General features: G+C 42.5%; 1 protein-coding gene across 1 annotated transcript in view; it reads left to right on the top strand.

Annotated features, from left to right (window-relative positions):
• Positions 1-24,604, top strand: part of LOC140483960 (FYVE, RhoGEF and PH domain-containing protein 5-like) — a 251,684-nt gene extending 227,080 nt beyond the window's left edge. Inside the window, exons 16-20 of the mRNA XM_072582831.1 lie at positions 1,962-2,064; positions 6,574-6,707; positions 6,909-7,037; positions 19,914-20,068; positions 23,302-24,604. Of these exons, the coding sequence (XP_072438932.1) occupies positions 1,962-2,064; positions 6,574-6,707; positions 6,909-7,037; positions 19,914-20,068; positions 23,302-23,338 (558 nt within the window). The 3' untranslated portion in view covers positions 23,339-24,604. The remainder of the gene's footprint in view (positions 1-1,961; positions 2,065-6,573; positions 6,708-6,908; positions 7,038-19,913; positions 20,069-23,301) is intronic.
• Positions 24,605-25,161: the final 557 nt, after the last annotated feature.

Genomic DNA, 25,161 nt, shown 5'->3' with positions numbered 1-25,161 from the left:
GGCCAGCCAGAAATGCATTGGTATAGTTGAGTCCAAAGGTAATAAAAACAGGATTGCAGTTTTCAGCAGGTGATGTGCTGAGATGGGATGAAGTCAAGCAATGTTGTACAACTGGAAGTAGGTGGCCTGAGTGATGGAGTGAATATGTGATTAGAAATCGGCTTGGGATTCCACTATGATACCAGACCGTTTCCTGGGCTGCAGAGTTTCAGTTATGAAGAGAGAATGGACAAACTGAGATTGTTTTTCTCAGAGCAGAGGAGATTGAGATGTAGATTAGATTAGATTATATTAGATTAGATTCCTCCAGTGTGGAAACAGGCCCTTCGGCCCAACCAGTCCACACCAACCCGCCGAAGCGCAACCCACCCAGATCCATTCCCCTATATTTAACCCTTCACCTAACACTACGGGCAATTTAGCACAGCCAATTCACCTAACCTGCACATTTTTGGATTGTGGGAGGAAACCGGAGGACCCGGAGAAAACCTATGCAGACACGGGGAGAATGTGCAAACTCCACACAGAGAGTCGCCTGAGGTGGGAATTGAACCCAGGTCTCCGGCGCTGTGAGGTAGCAGTGCTAACCACTGGGCCACCGTGCCACCCACAATAAAATATGAGGGACATAGGGTAGACAGGAAGAAATTTTTCCCCTTGATGGAGGGATCAATTAATATAGTGCATCGATTCTGCATAAGGGGCAGAAGATTTAAAGGAGTTATGAGGAAAAACATTTTCATCCAGCGGGAGGTGAGAACCTGAAACTCATTGCCTGTAATAGTGGTAGAGGCAAAAACCCTCATAACATTGAAAAAGTATTTAGATGTACTCTTTTGAATCCAAAGCATACAGGACTGTGGGTCAAGTGATGGAGAATGGAATTAGATTAGTTGGGTGGCTGTTTTGACTGGTGCAGACAATATGGGCTGAATGGCCTGCTGTAAATCTCTCTGACTCTAAGTTTTTTGACACATTGGATCAGTTTCAAACAGTTTAGATTCCATTACAGTGTGGAAACAGGCCCTTCGGCCCAACAAGTCCACACTGACCCACCGAAGCACAACCCACCCATACATTTACCCCTTACCTAACACTACGGGTAATTTAGCATGGCCAATTCACCTGAGCTGCACATCTTTGGGAGGAAACCGGAGCACCCGGAGGAAACCCACGCAGACACTGGGAGAACGTGCAAACTCCACACAGTCGGTCGCCTGAGGCAGGAATTGAACCCGGGTCTCTGGCACTGTGAGGCAGCAGTGCTAACCACTGTGCCACCGTGCCGCCCACAATCTCTCAGGGAGAGATTTAAAGCTGGTGGCAGGAAGCAAAGACAGTGGTTTTGATTAGCAAAGTTTAGTTGTCTGGTATTGAATGTCAGATAAGGTAGGTAACAATTCAGATATATGAGGATTGATGGAGGTGTTGGTGGAGGTAGAACTGGATGTCAGCAATGTACGTGTGAAAATGAACACTCTGCCTTTGAAAGGTGTGCCAGTGAGGTTCGGCTGGGGTTCAAGTCTGGTTTCGTGGGGGAGCATAAGAAACATTGCAGAAGCAGCAAGTCGAGCTATTTTAGGTGATTCTCTGGCTACAATGAGATGGTTAAATATGGAGCCGGATGACAGCAGTCCCACCTAGATGGACAACAGGAGAGAGGAGCTGAGCAAATTGGTGTGCTCACTGTATCAAAGGCTGTAGATAGGTTGAGAATGATAAAGTGGGAAAGTTTATCCTTGTCAGTTATACAGGATGTAATTTGTGACATTGACAAGAATAATTACTGTACTGTGGTGAGTTCAGACACCAGATTGGAGGAATTTAAGCGTGGAGTTTGGGCGAAGGTGGCAGTGGGAGATATGACACATTCCGAGGAGGAGAAAGACTGGAGGTGGGACTGTAGAAGATAACAGGCAGGTATGATTGCACTCACTTTCTCTCTGGTCTGCCTGTTGCAGGTTATATGTCGAACATGTTCCAGAAACAAGTATCCACTCAAGTATCTGAAAGGAAGGATGGCCAGAGTGTGTGACCAGTGCCACAGGGAGCTGAAAAGGAAAGGTAATACCAGTATCTCATTACATGGGATCAAGGGAAGGACCAATTACTTGAGGGAGGGAGTCCTGCGACATGATGGAGAAGCCAGGACACTGTTACACTGGAGGAGGAGGAGTCATAGAGATATACAACATGGATACAGACCCTTCGGTCCAACTATCCGAAACTGAACTAGTCCCATTTGCCAATGTTTGGCCCATATCCCTCTAAACCTTTCCTATTCATGTACCTGATCAAAAGTCTTTTAAATGTTGTAATTGTACCCACCTCTATCACTTCCTTAGGCGTTTTAATTATTTCAAGGTATGAGGGCATCACTGGCTAGTCCAGTATTTATTGCTTATCCATAATAGCCCAGAGGACAATTAAAAGTCAACTTAAGAGTCAATTTCCTTCCCTAAAGGACATTTGTGAATTTGATTTTTTTTCTGACAATCTACACTGGATTCATGATCATCATGAGACTCTTAATTCCAGATGTTTTATTGAATTCATATTCCACCGCCGTCCTGGTGGGATCAGAACTTTAGTCTCCAGAACATTGCCTGGGTCTCGGGATTAACAGTCTAGTGATAATACCATTAGGCCATTGCCTCCCTGTACCCTCACAGGGTTCCCTGTCATCTGTGGGGAAAGGCATGTAGTAACATGAAGAAGCTGGGAAGGTGCAACATTGTGCAAGGCCTGTTTAACACATTGTGTAATATATGCTCAAGCACTTCATTGTGTCCAGTTCTGGGTGCCATACCTTCAAGAAGGATAATAACACATGAGAGGAGATTCATGAGAACATTCCCAGCAATGAGGAACTTCTGTTATGTCATCTGATTGGAGAAACTAACTTTTCTCTCAACATAAAAACATGGAGCATTAGGCCATTCAGCCCATTGAACCATTCAAAATTATCATGATTGATCATCCAACTCCGTTCCCTAATCCTGCTTACTCCCCAAACTGCTTTATCCTGTTAGCCCTAAAAACTGTATCTAAATCCTTCATGAAAACATTCAGTATTTTGGCCTCAATCATTTTCTGCAGCAGAGAATTCCACAGGCTACCCACTCTCTGGGTTAGGACATTTCTCCTCAGCTCAGTCCTAAATATATCCTTAGTGTGTACTCCCCAGTTGATCGAAACATCCTTCCAGTGTTTATTCTGTCAAGTCCTGTTAGAATTTATAAATTAGAGCATGTATTTCTAAGAGATCTCTCCTTATTCTTCTAAACTCCTCTCTCAAGTGAGAAGAGAGGGCTGAGGGGAGATTTGATACAGGTATTCAAAATCAGAAATGGGTCTGGACGGAGTTTATGGAAGGAAAGGGAAAGAATAAATGATGTTGATTTAAGGCGAATGACAATAGAACGAAATAATGTATGAGTAAACATGTTTTACTGCAGCGAATGCTTAAATTGAGGAACATACTGTCAGTAATGTATCGTAAAGTGATAGTGATCTACATCACATAATAGGGCCCTTCAGACTGCACCAGACAAAAATAATCACCTAACTATTCTGATCCAATTTTGCAGCACTAGGCCCATAGTCTCGTATGTCTGGGCATCGCAAGTCATATCTGAATATGTTTTCAATGTTACGAGTGTTACCTTCCTTACAGGCAGTGAGTTCCAGATTCCAATCATCCTCTGGGTGAGAAAGCTTTTCCTCAAATCTCAAAACCTTCTGTCCCTTACCTTAAATCTATTTCCCTTGGTCATTCACCCTCCAAAAAAGGAAAGGTTTCTTCATGTCAACCCTACCTATGCCCCTCAGAATTTTTAACAGCTCAAACATGTCTCCTCTCAGTCTCCTCTGCTCTAAGAAAAACAACCCCAGTCTGTCCAATCTCTCTTCATAATCAAAACTCTCCAGCCCACACAACATCCTGGTAAATCTCCTCAGCAGCCCTCCAATGCTATCATAACAAAATTGTGGATTCTAGAAGCAACATTTTTTTTTACAGTTTCAGTAGAACCTCCCTGTTCTTTAACTCTGTGCTTCAACTAATAACATACCGTATGCCACCTTAACCATTTATCCAGGTGTCCTGACATCTTAAGGTCTGATAGAATCATGGAATCATAGAATCCCTACAGTGTGGAAGCAAGCCATTTGTCCCATCAGGTCCACAATGACCCTCTAAAGAGCATTCCACCCAGACCCACTTTCCTACCCTGTAGCCCTGTATTTCCCATAGCTAATCCATCTTGCCTGCACATCCCTGGACAATATGGACAATTTAGCATGGCTAATCCAGCTAACCTGCACATCTTTGGACTGTGGGAGCAAACTAGAGCAGCCAGGGGAAACACATGTAGACATGGGGAGAATGTACAAACTTCACACAGACAGTCGCCTCAGGTTTCCCAAATTAAACTAGTCCCATTTGCTGTGTTTGGCCCATATCCCTCTTAAACCTTTCTTATTCATGTACCTGTGCAAATGTCTTTTAAGTGTTGTAACTATACAGTCAGTTCTGCTAAAATGTGGTAGTTCAGTTCTCATGTGTTAAAGGAAAATTGTGTAATAGCAGCACCATTTATACTAATGGGGCTGGAATTGCGTGATAGAACATAGAACATAGAAGAATACAGCGCAGTACAGGCCCTTCAGCCCTCGATGTTGCGCCGATCAAAGCCCACCTAACCTACACTAACCCACTATCCTCCATATACCTATCCAATGCCCGCTTAAATACCCATAAAGAGGGAGAGTCCACTACTGCTACTGGCAGGGCATTCCATGAACTTACGACTCGCTGAGTGAAGAACCTACCCCTAACATCAGTCCTATATCTACCCCCCCTTAATTTAAAGCTATGCCCCCTTGTAATAGCTGACTCCATACGTGGAAAAAGGTTCTCACTGTCAACCCTATCTAACCCCCTAATCATCTTGTACACCTCTATCAAATCACCCCTAAACCTTCTTTTCTCCAATGAAAACAACCCCAAGTGCCTCAGCCTTTCCTCATAGGATTTTCCTACCATACCAGGCAACATCCTGGTAAACTTCCTCTGCACCCGTTCCAGTGCCTCCACATCCTTCCTATAGTATGGCGACCAAAACTGCACACAATATTCCAGATGCGGCCGCACCAGAGTCTTATACAACTGCAGCATGACCTCAGGACTCCGGAACTCAATTCCTCTACCAATAAAAGCCAGTACGCCATATGCCTTCTTCACTGCACTATTTACCTGGGTGGCAACTTTCAGAGATCTGTGTACATGGACACCAAGATCCCTCTGCTCTTCCACACTACCAAGTAGTCTACCATTAGCACAGTAATCCATCTTTTTATTACTCTTACCAAAGTGAATCACTTCACACTTAGCTACATTGAACTCCATTTGCCACCTTTCTGCCCAGCTCTGCAGCTTCTCTATATCCCGCTGTAACCTGCCATATCCTTCCTCACTGTCTACAACTCCTCCGACTTTCGTATCATCCGCAAACTTGCTCACCCAACCTTCTAACCCTTCCTCCAGGTCATTTATAAAAATGACAAACAGCAATGGTCCCAAAACAGATCCTTGCGGAACACCGCTAGTGACGGCACTCCAAGATGAACCTTTGCCATCAACTACTACCCTCTGTCTTCTTCCAGAGAGCCAATTCCTAATCCAAACCTCCAACTCACCCTCAATGCCATATCTCTGTATTTTCTGCAGTAGCCTACCATGATAATCAATACACGCTTTAAAACTTTACATTTTAGAAACAGTGCCCTCAGTTTGTCAATTGTATTATAGTGAATTTGCATTAACAAAACATGCATTATAGCAGATCGACCTGTGCCTGCATCTACCACTTCTCTGGCAGTTCATTTGAAATGCAAAACGTCCTGTGTGAAAAGGATCCCTCTAGGCCCCTTTTAACACTTTCTCCTCACACCTTAAAATGATACTCTCTAGTTTTGAACTCTGCTACCTGGGGAAAAGACCTTTGCTATTTACCTTATCCATCCCCTTCATGATTTTATAAATCCCTATAAGTCCACTCCTCAGCCTCAATGCTCCAGGGAAAAAAGACCCAGCCTGTTCTTACTAACACAAACCCTCCAGTTCTGATAACAATCTTGTAAATCTTTTCTGCACTCTTTCCCATTTAACAACATTCTTTCTAAAGCAGGACAACTAGAATTGTACACAGTTCAGTCAGTTCTGATGTAACACGATAGTTCCTATCCCATGTGACTCCATGTTAGAAGAAAATCGCATAATGGCAACATTTAAACTAATGGGGCTGGAATCACATAATAACAATACCAGACAGGAAAGTTCGCATTCTACAAATAACTTGATTTACATTCATCAATTGTGTTACAGCTAATTCGCACTGAAGAAATGTGTGTTATAGGAGAACTGACTGTACTCTAAATGTGGCCTTGTGGATAGCCATAATATAATGTTCCAACTCAGTGCTCTGTCCAACGAAGGCAAGCATGCCAAGTGCCATTCTTCACCATCCTGTATGTAATCCTCACTTGAACATGCTTTTTGAATCTTTGCAGAATTATTAACAGAGAGTGAAAAGGCTCCATCATTACTGACTCACTCACCAAGCACTACGTTCTCGTCAGTGTTTCACAGTTTCCACACAACCTCCCTCCGCAAACAGAAGAGGATTCCAACGGCTCTGAAGGAGGTAGGCCAATCACACAATACACCTATCTTCCAGGTGAGGCTAATGCAGAGGGAGATGTCTCCCTTCTAATTCCACTGACCCCAAGGGAGACCTCTTTCTGCTAATGAGGTTGACCCCAAGGGAGGCCTCTCCCTGCGAGTGAGACTGACTCATCCCCCATCCTTTGCCTTCTTTTCTAATGAGATATTTGGTGGTTGTCAGGTTGAAGCTTCAGCTGAGGGAGTGTCAATGAGTGGATATCTCCAGAGGTGTAAGAGGAACAAGAGACATTGGAAGAAACTCTGGTTTGTCATTCATGAAAAAGTGCTGTACACCTACAGAGCAAGTGGAGTAAGTATTGTCAGCACAATTCTCTTCCTTTATTCCTCTACGTCCTCCTTTCATCTCTCTCATCTCTCCCTTTACCCCTCAACCCTCCCATAGGGATCAGTGCTGTGGCCTCAACCATTTCCAATTCATATAAATGACTTGTTTGAAGGGACTGAAGGTACAGCAGCTATGTTTGCAGATGACACGCTGATGGATAGGAAAGTAAATTTCTATCGGGCCGCATGGTGGCTCAGTGGTTAGCACTTCTGCCTCACAGCGCCAGGGACCTGGGTTCAATTCCGGCCTCAAGCAACTGTCTGAGGGGAGTTTGCATATTCTCCCCATGTCTGCATGGGTTTCCTCCGGGTGCTCTGGTTTCCTCCCACATTCCAAAAGATGTGCAGATCAGGTGAATCGGCCACGCTAAATTGCCCGTAGTATTAGGTGCATTAGTCAGGGTTAATGTAGGGAAATGAGTCAGTGTGGACTTGTTGGGCTAAAGGGCCTGTTGCATGCAGTATATCTGTGTCAAAAAACTGCCTCACTTTTATAATAAAGAACAGAAGTACTCAGCCGTGAGAGAAAAGTGACTGATCACCTCCTGCCTCTTTTTTCTAACTCCCTGTTTCACCAACTCCAGCTACACTTGTGCAAGATCAGGCCTTCAGCCCTGTGAGCCTGCTCTGGCATATAAGACATAGGAGTGGAAGTAAGGCCATTCGGCCCATCGAGTCCACTCCGCCATTCAATCATGGCTGCTGGGCACTTCAACTCCACTTACCCGCATTCTCCCCGTAGCCCTTAATTCCCCGAGACAACAAGAATCTATCAATCTCTGCCTTGAAGACATTTAGCGTCCCGGCCTCCACTGCACTCTGCGGCAATGAATTCCACAGGCCCACCACTCTCTGGCTGAAGAAATGTCTCTGCATTTCTGTTCTGAATTTACCCCCTCTAATTCTAAGGCTGTGTCCATGGGTCCTAGTCTCCTCACCTAACGGAAACAATTTCCTAGCGTCCACCCTTTCCAAGCCATGTATTATCCTGTAAGTTTCTATTAGATCTCCCCTTAATCTTCTAAACTCCAATGAATACAATCCCAAAATCCTCAGCCGTTCCTCATATTTTAGACCTATCATTCCTGGGATCATCCGTGTGAATCTCCGCTGGACACGTTCCAGTGCCAGTATGTCCTTCCTGAGGTGTGGGGACCAAAACTGGACACAGTACTCCAAATGGGGTCTAACCAGAGCTTTATAAAGTCTCAGTAGCACAATGGTGTTTTTATATTCCAACCCTCTTGAGATAAGTGACAACATCGCATTCGCTTTCTTAATCACAGACTCAACCTGCATGTTGACCTTTAGAGAATCCTCGACTAGCACTCCCAGATCCCTTTGTACTTTGGCTTTACGAATTTTCTCACTGTTTAGAAAGTAGTCTGTGCTTTTATTCTTTTTGCCAAAGTGCAAGACCTCGCATTTGTTCACATTGAATTCCATCAGCCATTTCCTGGACCACTCTCCCAAACTGTCTAGATCCTTCTGCAGCCTCCCCACTTCCTCAGTACTACCTGCCTGTCCACCTATCTTTGTATCATCGGCAAACTTCGCTAGAATGCCCCCAGTCCCTTCATCCAGATCATTAATATATAATGCAAACAGCTGTGGCCCCAACACTGAACCCTGCGGGACACCGCTCGTCACCGGCTGCCATTCTGAAAAAGAACCTTTTATCCCAACTCTCTGCCTTCTGTCAGACAGCCAATCCTCAATCCATCCCAGTAGCTCACCTCGAACACCATGGGCCCTCACCTTGCTCAGCAGCCTCCCGTGTGGCACCTTATCAAAGGCCTTTTGGAAGTCTAGATAGACCACATCCACTGGGTTTCCCTGATTTAACCTGCTTATCACCTCTTCAAAGAATACCAACAGGTTTGTCAGGCATGACCGCCCCTTAGTAAATCCATGTTGACTTGTTCTAATCAGACTCTGCTCTTCTAAGAATTTAGAAACCACATCCTTAATGATGGATTCTAGAATTTTACCAACAACCGAGGTTAGGCTAATTGGCCTATAATTTTCCATCTTTTGTCTTGATCCTTTCTTGAACAATGGGGTTACAACCGCGATCTTCCAATCATCCGGGACTTTCCGTGACTCCAGTGACTCTTGAATGATCTCAACCAATGCCTCTGCTATTTCGTCAGCCACCTCTCTCAGAACTCTAAGATGTATCCCATCGGGGCCAGGAGATTTATCAATTTTAAGACTTTTTAGCTTTTCTAGCACTATCTCTTTTGTAATGACAACCGTACTCAACTCAGCCTCCTGACTCCCTTTAATTGTTGGGATATTACTCCTGTCTTCCACTGTGAAAACTGACGCAAAGTACTTGTTAAGTTCTCCTGCTATTTCTTTATCTCCCATCACTAGGCTTCCAGCATCAGTTTGAAGTGGCCCAATGTCTACTTTTGTCTGTCGTTTGTTTCTTATGTATTGAAAGAAACTTTTACTATCGTTTCTAAATATTACTGGCTAGCCTACCTTCATATTTGATCCTCTCCTTTCTTATTACTCTCTTTGTTATCCTCTATTTGTTTTTGTAGCCTTCCCAATCTTCCGATTTCCCACTGCTCTTGGCCACTTTATAGGATCTCTCTTTTTCTTTAATACATTTCCTGACTTCCTTTGTCAGCCATGGCTGTCTAATCCCTCCCTGGATAATCTTTCTTTTCTTGGGGATGAACCTCTGTACAGTGTCCTTAATTATACCCACAAACCCCTGCCATTTTTGCTCTACTGTCTTCCCCGCAAGCCTCTGCTTCCAGTCTATTTTTGTCAGTTCCTCTCTCATGCCCTCATAATTACCTTTATTAAACTGTAACACCATTACATCCGATTTTGCCTTCTCTCTTTCAAACTCCAGACTGAACTCTACCATATTATGATCGCTGCTTCCTAAGGGTTCCCTTACTTTAAGATCTTTTATTAAGTCTGGTTCATTGCAAAGCACTAGGTCCAGAATAGCCTGCTCCCTTGTGGGCTCCATGACAAGCTGTTCCAAAAAGCCATCCTGTAAGCATTCCATGAATTCCCTTTCTTTGGATCCACTGGCAACATTATTTACCCAGTCCACCTGCATATTGAAGTCTCCCATGATCACTGTGACCTTGCCTTTCTGACATGCCTTCTCTATTTCCCGGTACATGTTACGTGCCTGCTCCTGACCACTGTTAGGAGGTCTGTACACAACTCCAATTATGGTTTTTTTGCCTTTGTGGTTCCTCAATTCCACCCATACAGACTCCACATCATCTGACGCTATGTCATTCAGTGCCATAGATTTAATATTGTTCTTAACTAACAAGGCAACCCTACCCTCTCTGCCGACCTCCCTGTCTTTTCGATAAGTTGAAAATCCTTGGAGGTTTAACTGCCTGTCCTGACCCCCCTGTAATGTCTCTGTGATGCCTACCACATCATAATCATTCACTATGAGCTGTGCCATTAGTTCATCTGCTTTGTTATGAATATCACGCGCATACAGGTAAAGCGCCTTAATGCTAACTTTCTTATCATTAGAGATAAGATATGGTACCATCATGGCTGATCATCCTGTTCAGTACTTTGTTCCCACTTTCTCCCCATATGTTTTGATCTCTTTAGCCCTAAATACTGAATCTACACTGCCCCAAATGCTGCCCTTTGATTTTACATGCTAATTTCTTATGAAATGCCTTCTGAAAGTCCTAGTAAACCATATCCACTAGCTCCCCCTAATCAACTGTACTCGTTACATTCTCAAACAATTCCACTCATTTTGTCAAGCATGATCTCTGTTATGTAAATCCAAACTAATCTGTCCAGTCCTGTCACTGTTTACTAAATGCCCTGCTATTAAATCTTTCATATTTGGCTGAAGGCTTTGAATTAATCATAGTTGACTTTTAAACACTCTTTCATGGGAAATGAGTGTCAAGAACAAACTATTATTCTCATCCCCAAATTGGCCAACATTTGTAACAAGATTGATCAAACAAACTGAAATAAATTGCTGGAAGAGCGCAGCAGGTAAGGACATTCAAGAAGGGTTGATGCCCGAAACGTTGATTCTGCTGCTCCTTGGATGCTGCCTGATCTGCTGCGCTTTTCCAGCAACACATTTTCAGCTCTGATCTCCAGCATCTGCAGTCCTCACTTTCTCCAAACTGAAATAAATGAATGTTACAGTTGTGGCTCTTACAGATGTATGGGGACCTCGAGTTGGGAACTGATTATTTCAGGGTATTTGACATTCCAAAAGACAGAAACAAAGTAAGAGATGCCAAGTTTCTCTTCAGTACAGCACAGAAATATTCGGAAAATCAAGATGTACATAAAAAATAGAACAGTACAGCACAGTACAGGCCCTCGATGTTGTGCTGGCCTTTTATCCTACTCTAACATCAGACTAACCAACATACCCTTTATTGTACTATCTTCCATGTGCCTATCCAAGATTTGCTTAAATGTCCATAATGTATCTGACTCTATTACAATTGCCAGAAGTGCATTGCACGCACCTGCTATTGTCTGTGTAAAGAACCTACCTCTGACATCTCCCCTAAACCTTCCACCAATTACCTTAAAATTATGCCCCTTTGTGATAGATGTAGTATTAGATTGGGTAGTAATAAGCAATAACAAAGCAAAGAAGTCACTTCTTGAGGTATTCCAAACCTCTTAATAAAAACAGATTCCATCAAACAGGAGAAACTAAGTGAGAAAGATGTGCCACCTGAGGAAGTTAAGAATGGTATCAAATTGAGAAAATAGATTTTCGGTACTGAGATGGTTAGTGGACTGGGAAAATTTGTAAAATCAGCAAACAGTAATTAAAAACTAAACAAAAAAGGGAAGCATTAGAAAGCAGGAGTAAACTCGCAAGAGACGTGAAAACAGATAATACGAGCTTCTACAAGTAAGTAGAAAGAGAAAATATCTCTGGATTGAGCAATGTCCTTTACAGGGGTGAGACTGGGGAACTAATAATGGAAAACAAAAAAATGACAAAGGTTTGAACAAGTATTTTGCATCTATCATCAAGGTGGAAGACACATTAAAAATCCAAAGATAGTAGAGAAACAGGGGCCAGAAAGGAGAGGTGCTTAAAATAAGCATACACACAATCACTACAGAAAAGTTAATGACTCTAAAGGTTGACAAATCCCTTGGACCTAATGACCTACATTCTGTGATCTTGAAAATTGTGGCTGAAGAGATGTTGGATGTATTGTTCGCAGTCTTTCAAAGTTCCCTCTGTTCTGGAAAGGTCCCAGCAAAAAAGAAAATCACAAAGGTAAAATATTCAAGGCAACAGAATGGTAGAAACCAGGAATCTACAGGGTGGTTATGTCCATCATAGGAAAAATGCTGGAATCCATTATAAAGGGAGTAAAAGTAGAAGATCACTGTATAATCAAGGACAGTCAATGTAGACTTGTCAAAGGGAAACCACGTTTGACAATTTATTGGAATTCTTTCGTTGTCCATGCTTTGAGACAAATAAAATAGTCAGAACTCCATTTGCAATTCGACACCATTTTATTCATGAAACATAATGAAGATACAAAAGGCTGAATAATATCCAAAACTCTGCTCCTCTGTGATAAAACTCCTGAATCTTACATTAATTGCTATATCATTTTCTACATTAAGTCTTTGTTGCAATCCTTATCTAAATTAGTACTGGCTACTAGACTAGGATAACATACTAACCATGCAGCTAAACTTGGCGGGCTGTGTCATCGGCTCTGATGTACTTGATGAAGTTGGTCTCGCACTTGGTTGTCTTCTCTCTCTCTCTCTCCAGGAGAATCCTGGGCCAGATCCAGTCTTCACTATGGGACTGGCCACTGGGTGTCCCTTCTAATCCTTCCCTGGGTCCCCAGCTAATTGATCTTCCAGGTTAAGGTAATGGGATCCCCAATGTCATGTACAAAAGGTGTTGGGGCTACTTTCGCTGTCCATCCTCCAATGCATCAGTGTATATCCGTCTCTCCACACATTGTCATGGTGGGAACCCAGGATATCCTACTAGTCTGTTCGCCATACTCCAACACACAAATCACTCTCATTTTCCTGGTTTGCCCTTGCCTGCCTTTGTCTTATCTTGACCTGTCCTGAAAGTCCCATCAGGCCTGGCTGCTCAAAGGTTGCCTATTCTGGTTACAGACCTAGCCGTTCAGGCCCTGATGTATCTGGCCACAATTTCAGAATGTTACAAGTAGAGTTGGAAAGGGGAACCAAAGGTGTTGTGATTTGGATCTCCAAAAGGCATTAGATAAGAGGCCATGTAAATGTTTTTAGGGTGACAGGAAACAGAATTGAAATAAATGTGCCATGTTCAAGCTGTTGGAGCATCACAGTGATTAGTGCTTGGCTTCAACTGTTTACATTCTACGTTAATGACTTTAATAAAAGGCCTGTAAAGACTAAATTAATGAAACTAAAAGCTGATAAGTAGATGTCTTCTTATTTTTCTTTACTTTTGAGGACTGAAATGGGAAAAAGCTGGACCATAGAGCAGTCCAGAACAGGAACAGGCCCTTCAGTCCACGATGTGCTAAATATGACACCAAATTAAACTAGTCCCTTCTGCCTGCTCTTGTACCGTATCCCTTCATTCCATGCATATTCATCTGCTTAACTGCTTATCTGCTTATCATTTCTACGTCCACCATGCAGTGCATTCCAGACTCTTTGTGTAAAAGACCTCCCTCTCACATCTCCTTTGAACCTTAAATGCATGCCCCCTACTCTTGGACATTTCAACTCTAGGAAAAAGATTCTGACCATCAACCCTATCTATGCATCTCATAATTTTATAGACTTCTATCAAGTTTCCTCTCAGCCCCTGCCACTCCAGAGCAAACAACCCAAGTTGTTTTTTAGATTAGATTTCTCACAGTGTGGAAACAGGCCCTTCAGCCCAACCAGTCCACACAGACCTTCCAAAGAGTAACTCACCCAGATCCACCCTCCTCTGACTAATGCACCTAACATTATGGGCAATTTAGCATGGCCAATTCACCTGACCTGCACATCTTTGAACTGTGGGAGGAAACTGGAGCACCCTGAGGAAATCCATGCAGACACAAGGAGAAGGTGCAAACTCCACACAGATAATTGCTCAAACCTAGGACCCTGGCGCTGTGAGGTAGCAGTGCTAACCACTGTGCCACCATGCTGCCCGAGCCTCTCCTTTTTACCAATGCCCTCTATTTTAGGCAGCATCCTGGTAACTCACTTCAGCACCCGTCCAAAGCCCCCACATCCTTTCAGTAACGTGGCAATCAGAATTGAATGCAACACTTTGTATGGCCTAACCAAAGAATTATAAAGCTGCAAAATGACATCCTGACTCTTATACTCAGTTCCCTGACCAATAAAGGCAAGCATACCATACACTTCCTTTACCACCCTATCTACTTGCATGTTTGAAAAGTGTGGTGTTGGAAAAACACAGCAGGTCAGGCAGCATCCGAGGAGCAGGAGAGCCAATGTTTCAGGCATAAGCCCTTCATCATTCCTGATTAAAGGTTAATGCCCAAGATGTTGACTCTTCTGCTCCTCAGATGCTGCCTGACCTGCTGTGCTTTTCCAGGAGAAAATGAGGTCTGTAGATGCTGGAGATCAGAGGTGAGAGTGTGGTGCTGGAAAAGCACAGCAGGTCAGGCAGCATCTGGGGAGCAGGAGAATCAATGTTTTGGGCATAAGCCCTTCACCAGGAATCTTTGCTATGCCTAAAACGTCAATTCTCTTGTTCCTTGGATGCTGCCTGACCTGCTGTGCTTTTCCAGCGCCACACTTGTTGACTTTGACTTCCAGCATCTGCAGTCTTCACTTTCTCATATCTCCTTGCATGGCCACCTTCAGGGAGCAATGGACTTGAACTCCAAGATCCTTCTGTCCATCAATGCCGTTCAGGATCCTGCCATTAACTGTATACTTTTCCTTAACATTTGATTGTTGAGGTATTATTGTATTTCAGAAAGCAAGTCACATGATACCAACTGTAAGGGCTGCTTTGATAGCTGTTGCTTCAAACAGTACTATGGGAAGGTTATAGATGGGTTGGCATTGTGTACGAATAGCGATTCAGGCAGCAATATGTAGCTGATTGGTCTGTGGAATAAAGACAATTAGTGATCACAAAGGTCGACTATGTGAAATGGCTCTAAGGGATTGGGGCTCTGAACAGGAAAGTAAGAAGACATTAAATATTAGCAGTCTCAAGAGTTGTCTCTATTCTCAGCAGTATAAAAACACTTTATGTCTGAAGGAAACCAGTTCATTCTTCCTTCAGCAGTTACTGTAAGATATGGCTTTAATAAATCAGAATCCCTTTAAAAAGTCACAGACGTCTACAACTTAAAAAAAGGCGCTTTGACATATGCACCTGTCAAAAACATCTAGCTATTCAAAACACACTGTGAACTTATGCCTCCCAGAAATAAATGAACGCATCTGGAGAAGGGACTTTGAGAAGTCGATTTCTGATCAGTACAAAAATCACCTCGGCAAATCTTATCAACAGGGACCAAGGATTTGCTTTCCCAGCTTTTCCCCCCACAATAAATACCTAGGTTTTTCTTCAGTTTGTTTATGTCTGCTTGTATGAGTGCAGAGGGGCCTTTTATTAGAGGGTTAGAACTTTAACTATCTCTAATTGTACACCTGTAGCTAGAATCTAATTATTTGTTAAAAAAAGGTTACTCATACTAAGCATAGAAACCTGATTTGTGTTCTATCAACTTAGTTCTGAGAGTAAGATAAACTGGACAATTCTGAAAGATTTTTAAAGTCTTTAACTTTTGTGATGACTCTGGGTATAGCAATCTTGATTTTCAGCATACTATCCCATTGCCCTTGAACAGATATAGCTGTATTGTAGCCAAATTTGCCCACAAATGCAGAAAGGAAAACAAGCTGTGAGGAAGACAGAGTCTGTGGTGGGATATAGATAGGATAAATGAATGACCAAACATTTGGCAGATGGTGTATAATGTGAGAAATTGTGAACTTGTCCATTTTGGAGAAGAGAAGAACAGAATGATGTTTAATTAGAGAGACACTGCAGAATGCTGTCGTACAAAGAGATCTGGGTTTCCTTGTACAAATCACAAAACGTTGATATGTGGATACAGTGCATGATTAGGAAGGCAAATGGAATATTTCCCTTATTGGAAAGGGGGAGTATAAAAAATAGGACACGTTATTACACAGGGCAACCATGAGGCCACACCTGGAATACTATGTATACAGTTTTCCTTACTTAAGGAACTATATTACAAAATTTTTACAGTGCATAAGGAGGACATTCAGCCTTCAGTGTTTGCACGAACTCTTTCGCATTTTAAACTGGTGCCAATTTCTTCTCTTTTCCCTGTAACCCAGATAATTGGTTCTGTTTAAATAATCATTCAATGCCTTAATTGAATGTCTCCACCACACTTCCAGACAGGTTTGCCATACTAAGTTATCCATAGTGTCGAGGGAATGAGACTAGGTGAATTAGCCATGATAAATCCGGGTTTACAGGGTTCGGGTAGGGGACTGTGTTTGGGTGTGATACTCTTCAGATGGTCGGTGCATACTCGATGGGCCAAAAGGCCTCTTTCCGCAATGTAGGAAATCTACGTTATTAATATTCAGTGCACTTCTTACACTAACTACTCACCCAGTTTAAAAGTCTGTTCTCGTGTTTGCTCTTTTGCAAAACATTTTAAAACTGTGCCTTTAGGCTCTTGATCTCGTGAATGGGAATAGTTTCTCCCTATAAGTTAGAATATAATAGTTTCTCCCTATAATTCTCCCTTATAATCTAGACCCTTCATAATTTAGAAAATTCTATCAGATCTCCTGTTAGTCTCCAAGGAAAACACATTTCTTTAATCTTTTCTCAACTGAAATGTTGCATTCCTGGAAACACTGCTGTAAACCTCTCTCTCTCTCTCTTGTCATTCTTACAGTGATGGGCCTAGAACTGTATACAGTACTCCAGCTGAGGTCTAGCCAGCATCTTCTATATCATAACGTGCCTGCTCTTGTATTTTGTGGCCCTATTAAGATATTTTAGTAAGCCTTATTAACAGGTCTCTTCAACTGTCCTGCCATCTTTAATGACTTATGTACATATGAACCCAGGTCTGCTTTGCACATCCTTTAAAATTAGTTTGATTTATTTTATGCAGCCACTTCCTGTTCTTTGTAGCAAAGTACATTACTTCAGACTTCACATTGAAATCAGTCTGGCATTTACCAAACATAAATGTCCTTTTGAAATTCAATACAATTCTCCTTTTGCCAGCAATTGTTGCTTCAGAGACTTTGGAGTTTTGTTTTGTTTATCCCTAATTGCCCTTGAGAAAATGATGGTGAACTGTTGTCTTGAACTGCTGCTGATCATCTGGTGTCGGTACTCCCAAACTTCTGTTAGGAAGAATGTTCCAGAATTTAGACACAGCGACAGTGGTGAAGTAGTTCCAAGTCAGCATTATATGTGGTTTGAAAGGGAACTTGCTGGTGATGGTATTCCCATGTATCGGCTGGCCTTGTCCTCTGAGGTGTGAGAAAATACTGTCAAAGGAGAGACAGTGAATAGCTGGATTGCATCTTGGAGATGCACTACTGCCACTGCAGAATTGGGGGCAGGAGGTGGGTGTTTAATGTGATCGATCAGATGTCAGTTGAGCCGTAAGTTGAGAATGGTACTGAATACTAGTTACTGTAATTTGCAGTAAAAAGCCCGAATTGATGATGTACCTGATTAATTTATGGCAGCGTATAATGGTGAGAATTATGCCAGTTATGCTGCCGGAATGATCAAAAGATGGAATGTAATTAAGTCATATTGTCCAATTTGTTAATTTGATTAGATTAGATTACTTACAGTGTGGAAACAGGCCCTTCGGCCCAACAAGTCCACACTGACCCACCGAAGCACAACCCACCCAGACTCATTCCCCTACATTTACCCCTGCACCTAACACTACGGGCAATTTAGCACGGCCAATTCACCTGACCTGCATATCTTTGGACTGTGGGAGGAAACCGGAGCAAACCCATGCAGACACGGGGAGAATGTGCAAACTCCACACAGTCAGTCGCCTGAGGCGGGAATTGAACCCGGGTCTCTGGCACTGTGAGGTAGTAGTGCTAACCACTGTGCCACCATGCCGCCCACTAAAATCTTTGTAGGAATACAAGGATCAAATGAATATAAACAGCATAAGGAAAACTTGGTCAATATACTGTGCAAGCAAGCAAACTCCTCAACAGAGATGCATCCTATGCACAATAAAATGACTGAGAAGCTGTAATAAGATCTGGTATGAGCTAGGTTTTTATTTTAAGCATTTCAATTAATATCTAAAATTCAGGACACTTACAGGAAGAATCTCACTCTCAAGACACCATGCAATGACTTCTGATTTCAACCTGAACATGGGGACCTTGAAACAGTGGGAAGGATCCGTCTGTGTGATGTTATCAAGCATGTGGAATGTTTGATGTCTTGGAAAAGCCAAGAAGACCATTTTGAAGCAATGAATAAGGACTCTGTACCAGAGGGATGACATTGCCTTTGACAAATACACAGTTTACCATGCAGGGAGTAATCACTCCCTGATGGTAATTGGTTTGGAACACATGCACAGAAGGGTATAAGAAAGGTATACCTTTCCTTTATTCTTCACTGAACATTGGCCAACACATCAGAAATTGTATCTTTACCTCGAGCGTCTGATAAGCATTACAGGTGTGAGCAGGGATTAAAATCTATGCCCACACTTACTAGGTTTCTCTGATGTTCCCTGAACAGTCACAGAATATAAATGATTTGGAGATGCCGGTGTTGGACTGGGGTGTACAAAGTTAAAAATCACACAACACCAGGTTATAGTCCAACAGGTTTAATTGGAAGCACACTAGCTTTCGGAGCAACGCTCTTTCACCTGACTATCACCTGATGAAGGAGCGTCGCTCCGAAAGCTAGTGTGCTTCCAATTAAACCTGTTGCACTATAACCTGGTGTTGTGTGATTTTTAACAGAATATAAAGGCTGAGAATAGGAGTTCATACTGGCCAGGTGATTGCTTGAGTGCTCAATGTAGTCTTCCGCTTCTGGGGTTTTCACTGGCTGCATGCCCGAAATCCTTCATTGTTATGCTTTTTCCTTATCTCCCTGAACGTTGGTGTCTTGGTTTCATTGGTTCATGCTAATCTGTCAAACCTGTCTCCTTTTGTTATAGGCTCCAGCCAAGGTGTAGCATTTACTCTTCCGCTAAATAAGGACTTATACGCTTCTCAGAGTTAAGCTAGTTCAAGCTGATTCCAGCCAGCACAAGCCAGTGGCTGGGGCTCAGGCTTCTTAGGTTCACACACTGCTGTTTTTATGTGTGAACTGTCACAAGCCAACAAAAACACTTTGCATTTATAAAGCATCTACACAGTAGCAAACTGAGACAAAGCACTCCAAAGAAATGTAAGTGGACATAAATGAGCACTGACACAAAGAAAGGGCGATCAGAAAGAGTGGTTAAATGCTTGATCAAGAATTGTTTTTAAAAAATGTTAAGACTTTTAGTGGAGGAGAAATTGAAATCCAGGAGAATAAGTAGGGGAATTTCAGAGCTCAGTGCCCAGGTAGCCAAAGGTAGGGTGGTGCACAAAGACCAAGAAGTGTTAGAGTGCAAGATCTGAGGGCTGCAAAAGGACAGGGAGTTGCAAGACCAGAGCACAATTGGAAAATAAGAATACAAATTGTATAATTGGGACAATGTTGAAGTATGTGGACCTGGTTGAAAAGCTTCATTAAAAGTTTGACATTTGGATGCTCATTGTTTTGTGACAGAACAAGGTCGCTGCAGAAAGCTTGCCTTTATTGGGCTTTACTATCAAGGGATCAAAGGATGATGACCACTCTGGACCCAGTGTACTGTTTCAGCTTTACCACAAAAATGTCCTTTACTACACATTCAAAGCTGAGGACACACACACAGCACAGAGGTAAGTCCTGCTCTCACTAACAAGGTTATTCAGTCTAGACAAGGGACAGATGCTAAAAAAAAATTGACAGCTAGCTTCATTCAGTTTGACATCCTCTGATGTGTCTTCACATTTAGCTTTGAGATTAAGATGGGTTGGGATGTGCTGCCAGATGGTTAGTCTTTCCAGCTGTGAATGAACTAGACCAATGTGATAGAATCATAGAGATGTACAGCACGGAAACAGACCCATCCGTCCAACTCATCCATGCCAACTAGATATTGGGCCTAATCTAGTCCCATTTGCCAGCTCTTGGCCCATATTCCTGTAAACTCTTCCTATTCATATATCTATCCAGATGCCTTCTTTTAAAAGCTGTAATTGTGCCAGCCTCCACCACTTCCTCTGGCAACTCATTTCATACACACACCCTATTCCTGCGTGAAAAAGCTGCCCTTTAGGTCCCTTTTATATCTATCCCCTCTCTCCCTGAACCTAGCCCCAGAGAAAAGACTATCTATTTATCCTATCCTCTCCATGCCCCTCATAATTTTGTGAACCTCTGTAAGGTCACCCCTCAGCCTCTGACACTCCAGGGGAGACAGCCCCAGCCTACTCAACCTCTCGATATAGCTCAAACCCTCCAACCCTGGCAACATCCTTATAAATCTTTTCTGAACCCTTACAAACTTCACAACATCCTTCTGATAGGAAGGAGGCCAGAATTGCACACAATATACCAAAATTGGCCTAACCAATGTCCTGTATGGCCACAACGTAACCTCCAGCTCCTGCATCCAATACTCTGACCAATAAAGGAAAGCATACCAAATGCCTTCTTCACTATCCTATCTACCTGTGACTCTATTTTTAAGGAACTATAAACCTGCATTCCAAGGTCTTTTTGTTCAGCAACACTCCCCAGGACCTTACCATTAAGTGTATTGGTCCTGCTCTGATTTGTCTTTCCAAAATGCAGCACCTGACATTTATCTAAATTAAACTCCATCTGCCACTCCTCAGCCCAATGGCCCATCTGATCAAGATCCTGATCAGAGAGAAATGCAGTGCAAAACAGAATGTACCGTAGTTTGATTTTATATATGGATGTTCAGCTGAGTTTTACTGGTGCTGTCTTGGCCACAGTTATACAGAAAGGTACAGAATCTGAAAAATACATTGTCAAACCTGAGGAGTCCACACACAGGCTACAGTAAATGAGGAGGACAATAGTGGGTTTGCTGCAAAACATCGAGCTGGAAAAGAGGCTGTCGAGTGGGCAGAGTCTTACCATTCCCAGTGCCAAGTTGAAGCCAGATTCACCATGTTCCTTGACAGTGAAAGGGGGTGGCTGATCACCCAGTCCAGAGACGCAGCATTTCTCTCTGATCAGGATCTTGATCAGATGGGCCCATTCAGTATCACACCTCCTATCAAACTGAGGTCTTTGTTTGAAACTTCTGCAAACGTTGTTGCTTGCCCTACTTCAGAGGAGGTGTTAAATGGGCAACTCTTTCTTTCGGCTTGGCTGCAGCCCACTGGTACCCAGATGATTCACCACAACCTGTTCCCAACTTTATATTCATGAATTCCTACAGTGTAAAAGCAGGTTATTCAGTCCATCAAGCCAACACTGATCCCCCAAAAAGCAGCCCTCTCAGATTCACTCATCCACCCTATTCCTGTAACCCTGCATTTACCATGGCTCACCCACCTAGCCTGTACACTATGGGAATGTCACATGGCCAATCTACCTACTTGCACAGCTTTGGACTGCAGACACAGGTAGAATGTGCAAACTCCACACAGTCACCTAAGGCTGGAATCGAACCTGGGTCCCTGGAGTTGTGAGGCAGCAGTGCTAACCACTGAGCCACCATGCTAACCAAGGTGCATGCAGTGTTAGTATCTGTGTTGTTGGCTTAATATCCCTGACAAAAATAAGTTGTTTGCAGAGGTGACAAAGGTGATGGACAGAGCTAAGTTGATGGATGTTGGTAATATAGACTTCAGAAGTCTTTGAAAATGTCCCACACAAGAGACTGTTAGCCAAGGTGGAAACCCCTGGAATTGAGGGTAAATTACTGACTTGGAATAGGAAATTGGTTGAGTTGCAGGAAACAGATAATTGGAATAATGGGTATTCAAATTGGCAAGAGGTGACTGGTGTTGTGGTTCTGTTTGCCGAGCTGGGAATTTGTGTTGCAGGTATTTCGTCCCCTGTCTAGATGACATCCTCACCTCACTGGTGTTCTGTGGGGATCTTTGTTGAGGCTTCAATATTTCACAAAATCCATTAACAACTTGGATAATGGCATGAAAAGTCAAATATCCAAATTTGTTGATGACACAAAATTGGGCAACATTGTAGACTATGTTGACAATGGCATAAAATTACAATAGGATATTTATAAATTAGATGATTGGGTAAAGCTATGGCAGATGGATTTTAACGTAAGTAAGTGTGAGGTTATCCATTTCAGGCCAAAAAAAGATAACTGTGATTTTTTTTTAGAAGACATAAAATTAAATATAGTGGATGTCCAATGGGTGCATAGCTCTTTAAAATGCCATGAACACGTATAGAAAATAGTCAAGAAGGCTAATGGAATTCTGGCCTTCATATCTAAAGAGATGGAGTACAGGAATACAGACGCTATGCTGCAGTTATACAAAATGCTTGTTGGTTACACTTAGAGTAATGTGAGAAGTTCTCAGCACAGCACCTTAGGAAGGGTGTTTTGGCCCTGGAGGGAGTTCAATGCAGACTTGCAGGATACCTGGAATTCAGGGGTTAAAGTAGGCCTCTACTCTGTAGAACTTAGATGGGTGATCTAATCAAAGTCTTCAGGATATTAACATAGAAAGACAGAATAGATAAAGATAAACAATATCCACTGATTGAAGATTCTAGAACCAGGGGCATGGTCTAAGAATTAGGGTCAGACCATTCAGAAGAGATGTTAGTCAGCATTTTGACATACAAAGACTAGTAGAGATTTGAAACTCATTCCAAGAAACAGCAGCTCATACTAATGCAAGTGTTAAATTTAAATCTGAGACTAATTTTCATTAAGCGAGGGCAACAAGGGATTTGGGCCCAAGGCAGGCATATGGAGTTAGGATACAAATCAACCATGGTCTTATTGAATGATAGAACAGGCTCAATGGACTGTTACTGTGTTGCTAATATCTATTCTCACTTCATGAAGTGCTCAGTCTGTGTTGAACTGTGGTCATATTTTGTGTTTCAGATGGATTGAAGCCATGTTTGAAGCCACCGTATTATAGCATTTGTGGGTCTTGCCAATGTGAGATATTCCTTTCTGCTCTGGCCTCCAGTGGGTATGTGAGGAAATAATTGTGACTCACCACTATAAAATATTCCTTGTAACACAGGACAATTAAAGGAAGGTTTCTGACTGTATTCAGCACGTGATCTCAATTGTTCATTCCACACCAATTGCCAATTTTTCTTCCAACTTCATTATTAAGCAAGTTACTACTCTTCCAACAAGAAGTTGTCTCTCACTCTGGAAGGAGCAACCGACTCTCGCATTACTACTCCTGGAGCAGCTGAAAAATTAAAGGACTGGATACCTGATTTATAATGTTCTCCCTGAGTGGTCGAGGCCTAGTCAGAGATCTCGATGAGCAAATAAATTCCCCCCCAACACCCCGGATATATGGTGAAGGAGGGAAGAGATGTAGTTGGCACAGTGAGCAGTTGTCAAAATAGGGCTTGAATGACAGGGATCAGTCACTTTCAAGTGTGATTCCTCTTGAGACAGCATGGATCCTGTTAAGTGATTCAAGTTTAGCAATGCCCACTGTACAGAACCTAGCTGGTATACAGGGAACCTCAATTATCCGGCATTCGATTATTCAAATTTTGGATTATTCCATCAAAATTGCAAGGTCCCGATGCTTGGCTAACAATGTTATCTGGCATTCGATTAACTGAATGAAACACTCCTCGCCCGTGTCCTTCTGATAATCAAGGTTCCTCTGTAGTTTGATTTTTGCAGTGGATTTATTGAGTTGCATTGATATCATGACAAAACTTTAGTATTTTTTGCTCACTGGATGAACAGGGCAAATGATTGAGATAAATAGGGTTAGTCTGTACAAACTGGATAAAGGTTCTCATCCCACTATTGCACATTGGCACTACAGCAAGGCCCTTCTTCAGGATTGTACTCCATCAGACTAATTGCTGAATGGATGGGTCTGGTCTTGAGAGGTGGGTGTCTTAATGCGTGCTGGAGATAAGCTGAGCCCTCTGGATTGGAATTGCTTTGGTGAACTTGTAAAGCATTCCTTTGTGCAGAAGTGATTGTAAGACAGCAGAAATTGAATAAAGTGCACTAAAGAAAAGTGGAAATCAAAATGATGTCCTGACAATGGCTGAGCAGGAATTGTATAAGTATAATATATTATAAATAATGGTGATCACAGGCTAATGTAGGCTATGCCAACACCTGATGATGACTAATCGGAAAAGTGAGAAAGTCTGAAAGGAAAATATTTAGAATCAATAAACATTTTTAAATCACATTGTTATTCATTGCTTATTTCAGATTTGGTATTCCATTGTTGTAAAATTCGAGTATACTGCAGACTCCGATTTCTTACTCGAGCGTGTGGTGTTGGAAAAGCACAGCAGGTCAGGCAGCATCCGAGGAGCAGGAGAATCAACTTTTCGGGCAAAAGCCCTTCATTATTCCTGATGAAAGGCTTTTGCCTGAAACGTTGATTCCCCTGCCCCTCGGATGCTGCCTAACCTGCTGTACTTTTTCAGCACCACACTCTCGACTGTGAACCCCAGCATCTGCAGTCCTCCTCAGATTTCTTATCTTTGTGTTTCCTTGACCTAGGTATGTCATCCCAATTTTAAAGATCCAACATATGAACATTTCCTGTACTTACAAACTGCTATTGTGTTCCGATGTACATAAAAATCAACTTGCAAATGTACTCAAGAATGGTACCCTTTTGCAACTGGGAGACTGCCAATACTTGGAACAATTAATGTAAGTCAACTGACCAGTTGTCAGTGCATAGAATTGTTTTTTATTGGGACTGCCACGTTTATGCTATGGTCTGGTTGGGAT

The sequence above is a fragment of the Chiloscyllium punctatum genome, chromosome 12 (genome assembly GCF_047496795.1).
Source record: "Chiloscyllium punctatum isolate Juve2018m chromosome 12, sChiPun1.3, whole genome shotgun sequence".
NCBI classification, from domain to species: Eukaryota; Metazoa; Chordata; class Chondrichthyes; order Orectolobiformes; family Hemiscylliidae; genus Chiloscyllium; species Chiloscyllium punctatum.
Note: the sequence above shows the minus strand (reverse complement) of the source record. Positions and strands in the feature narration are given on the sequence as shown.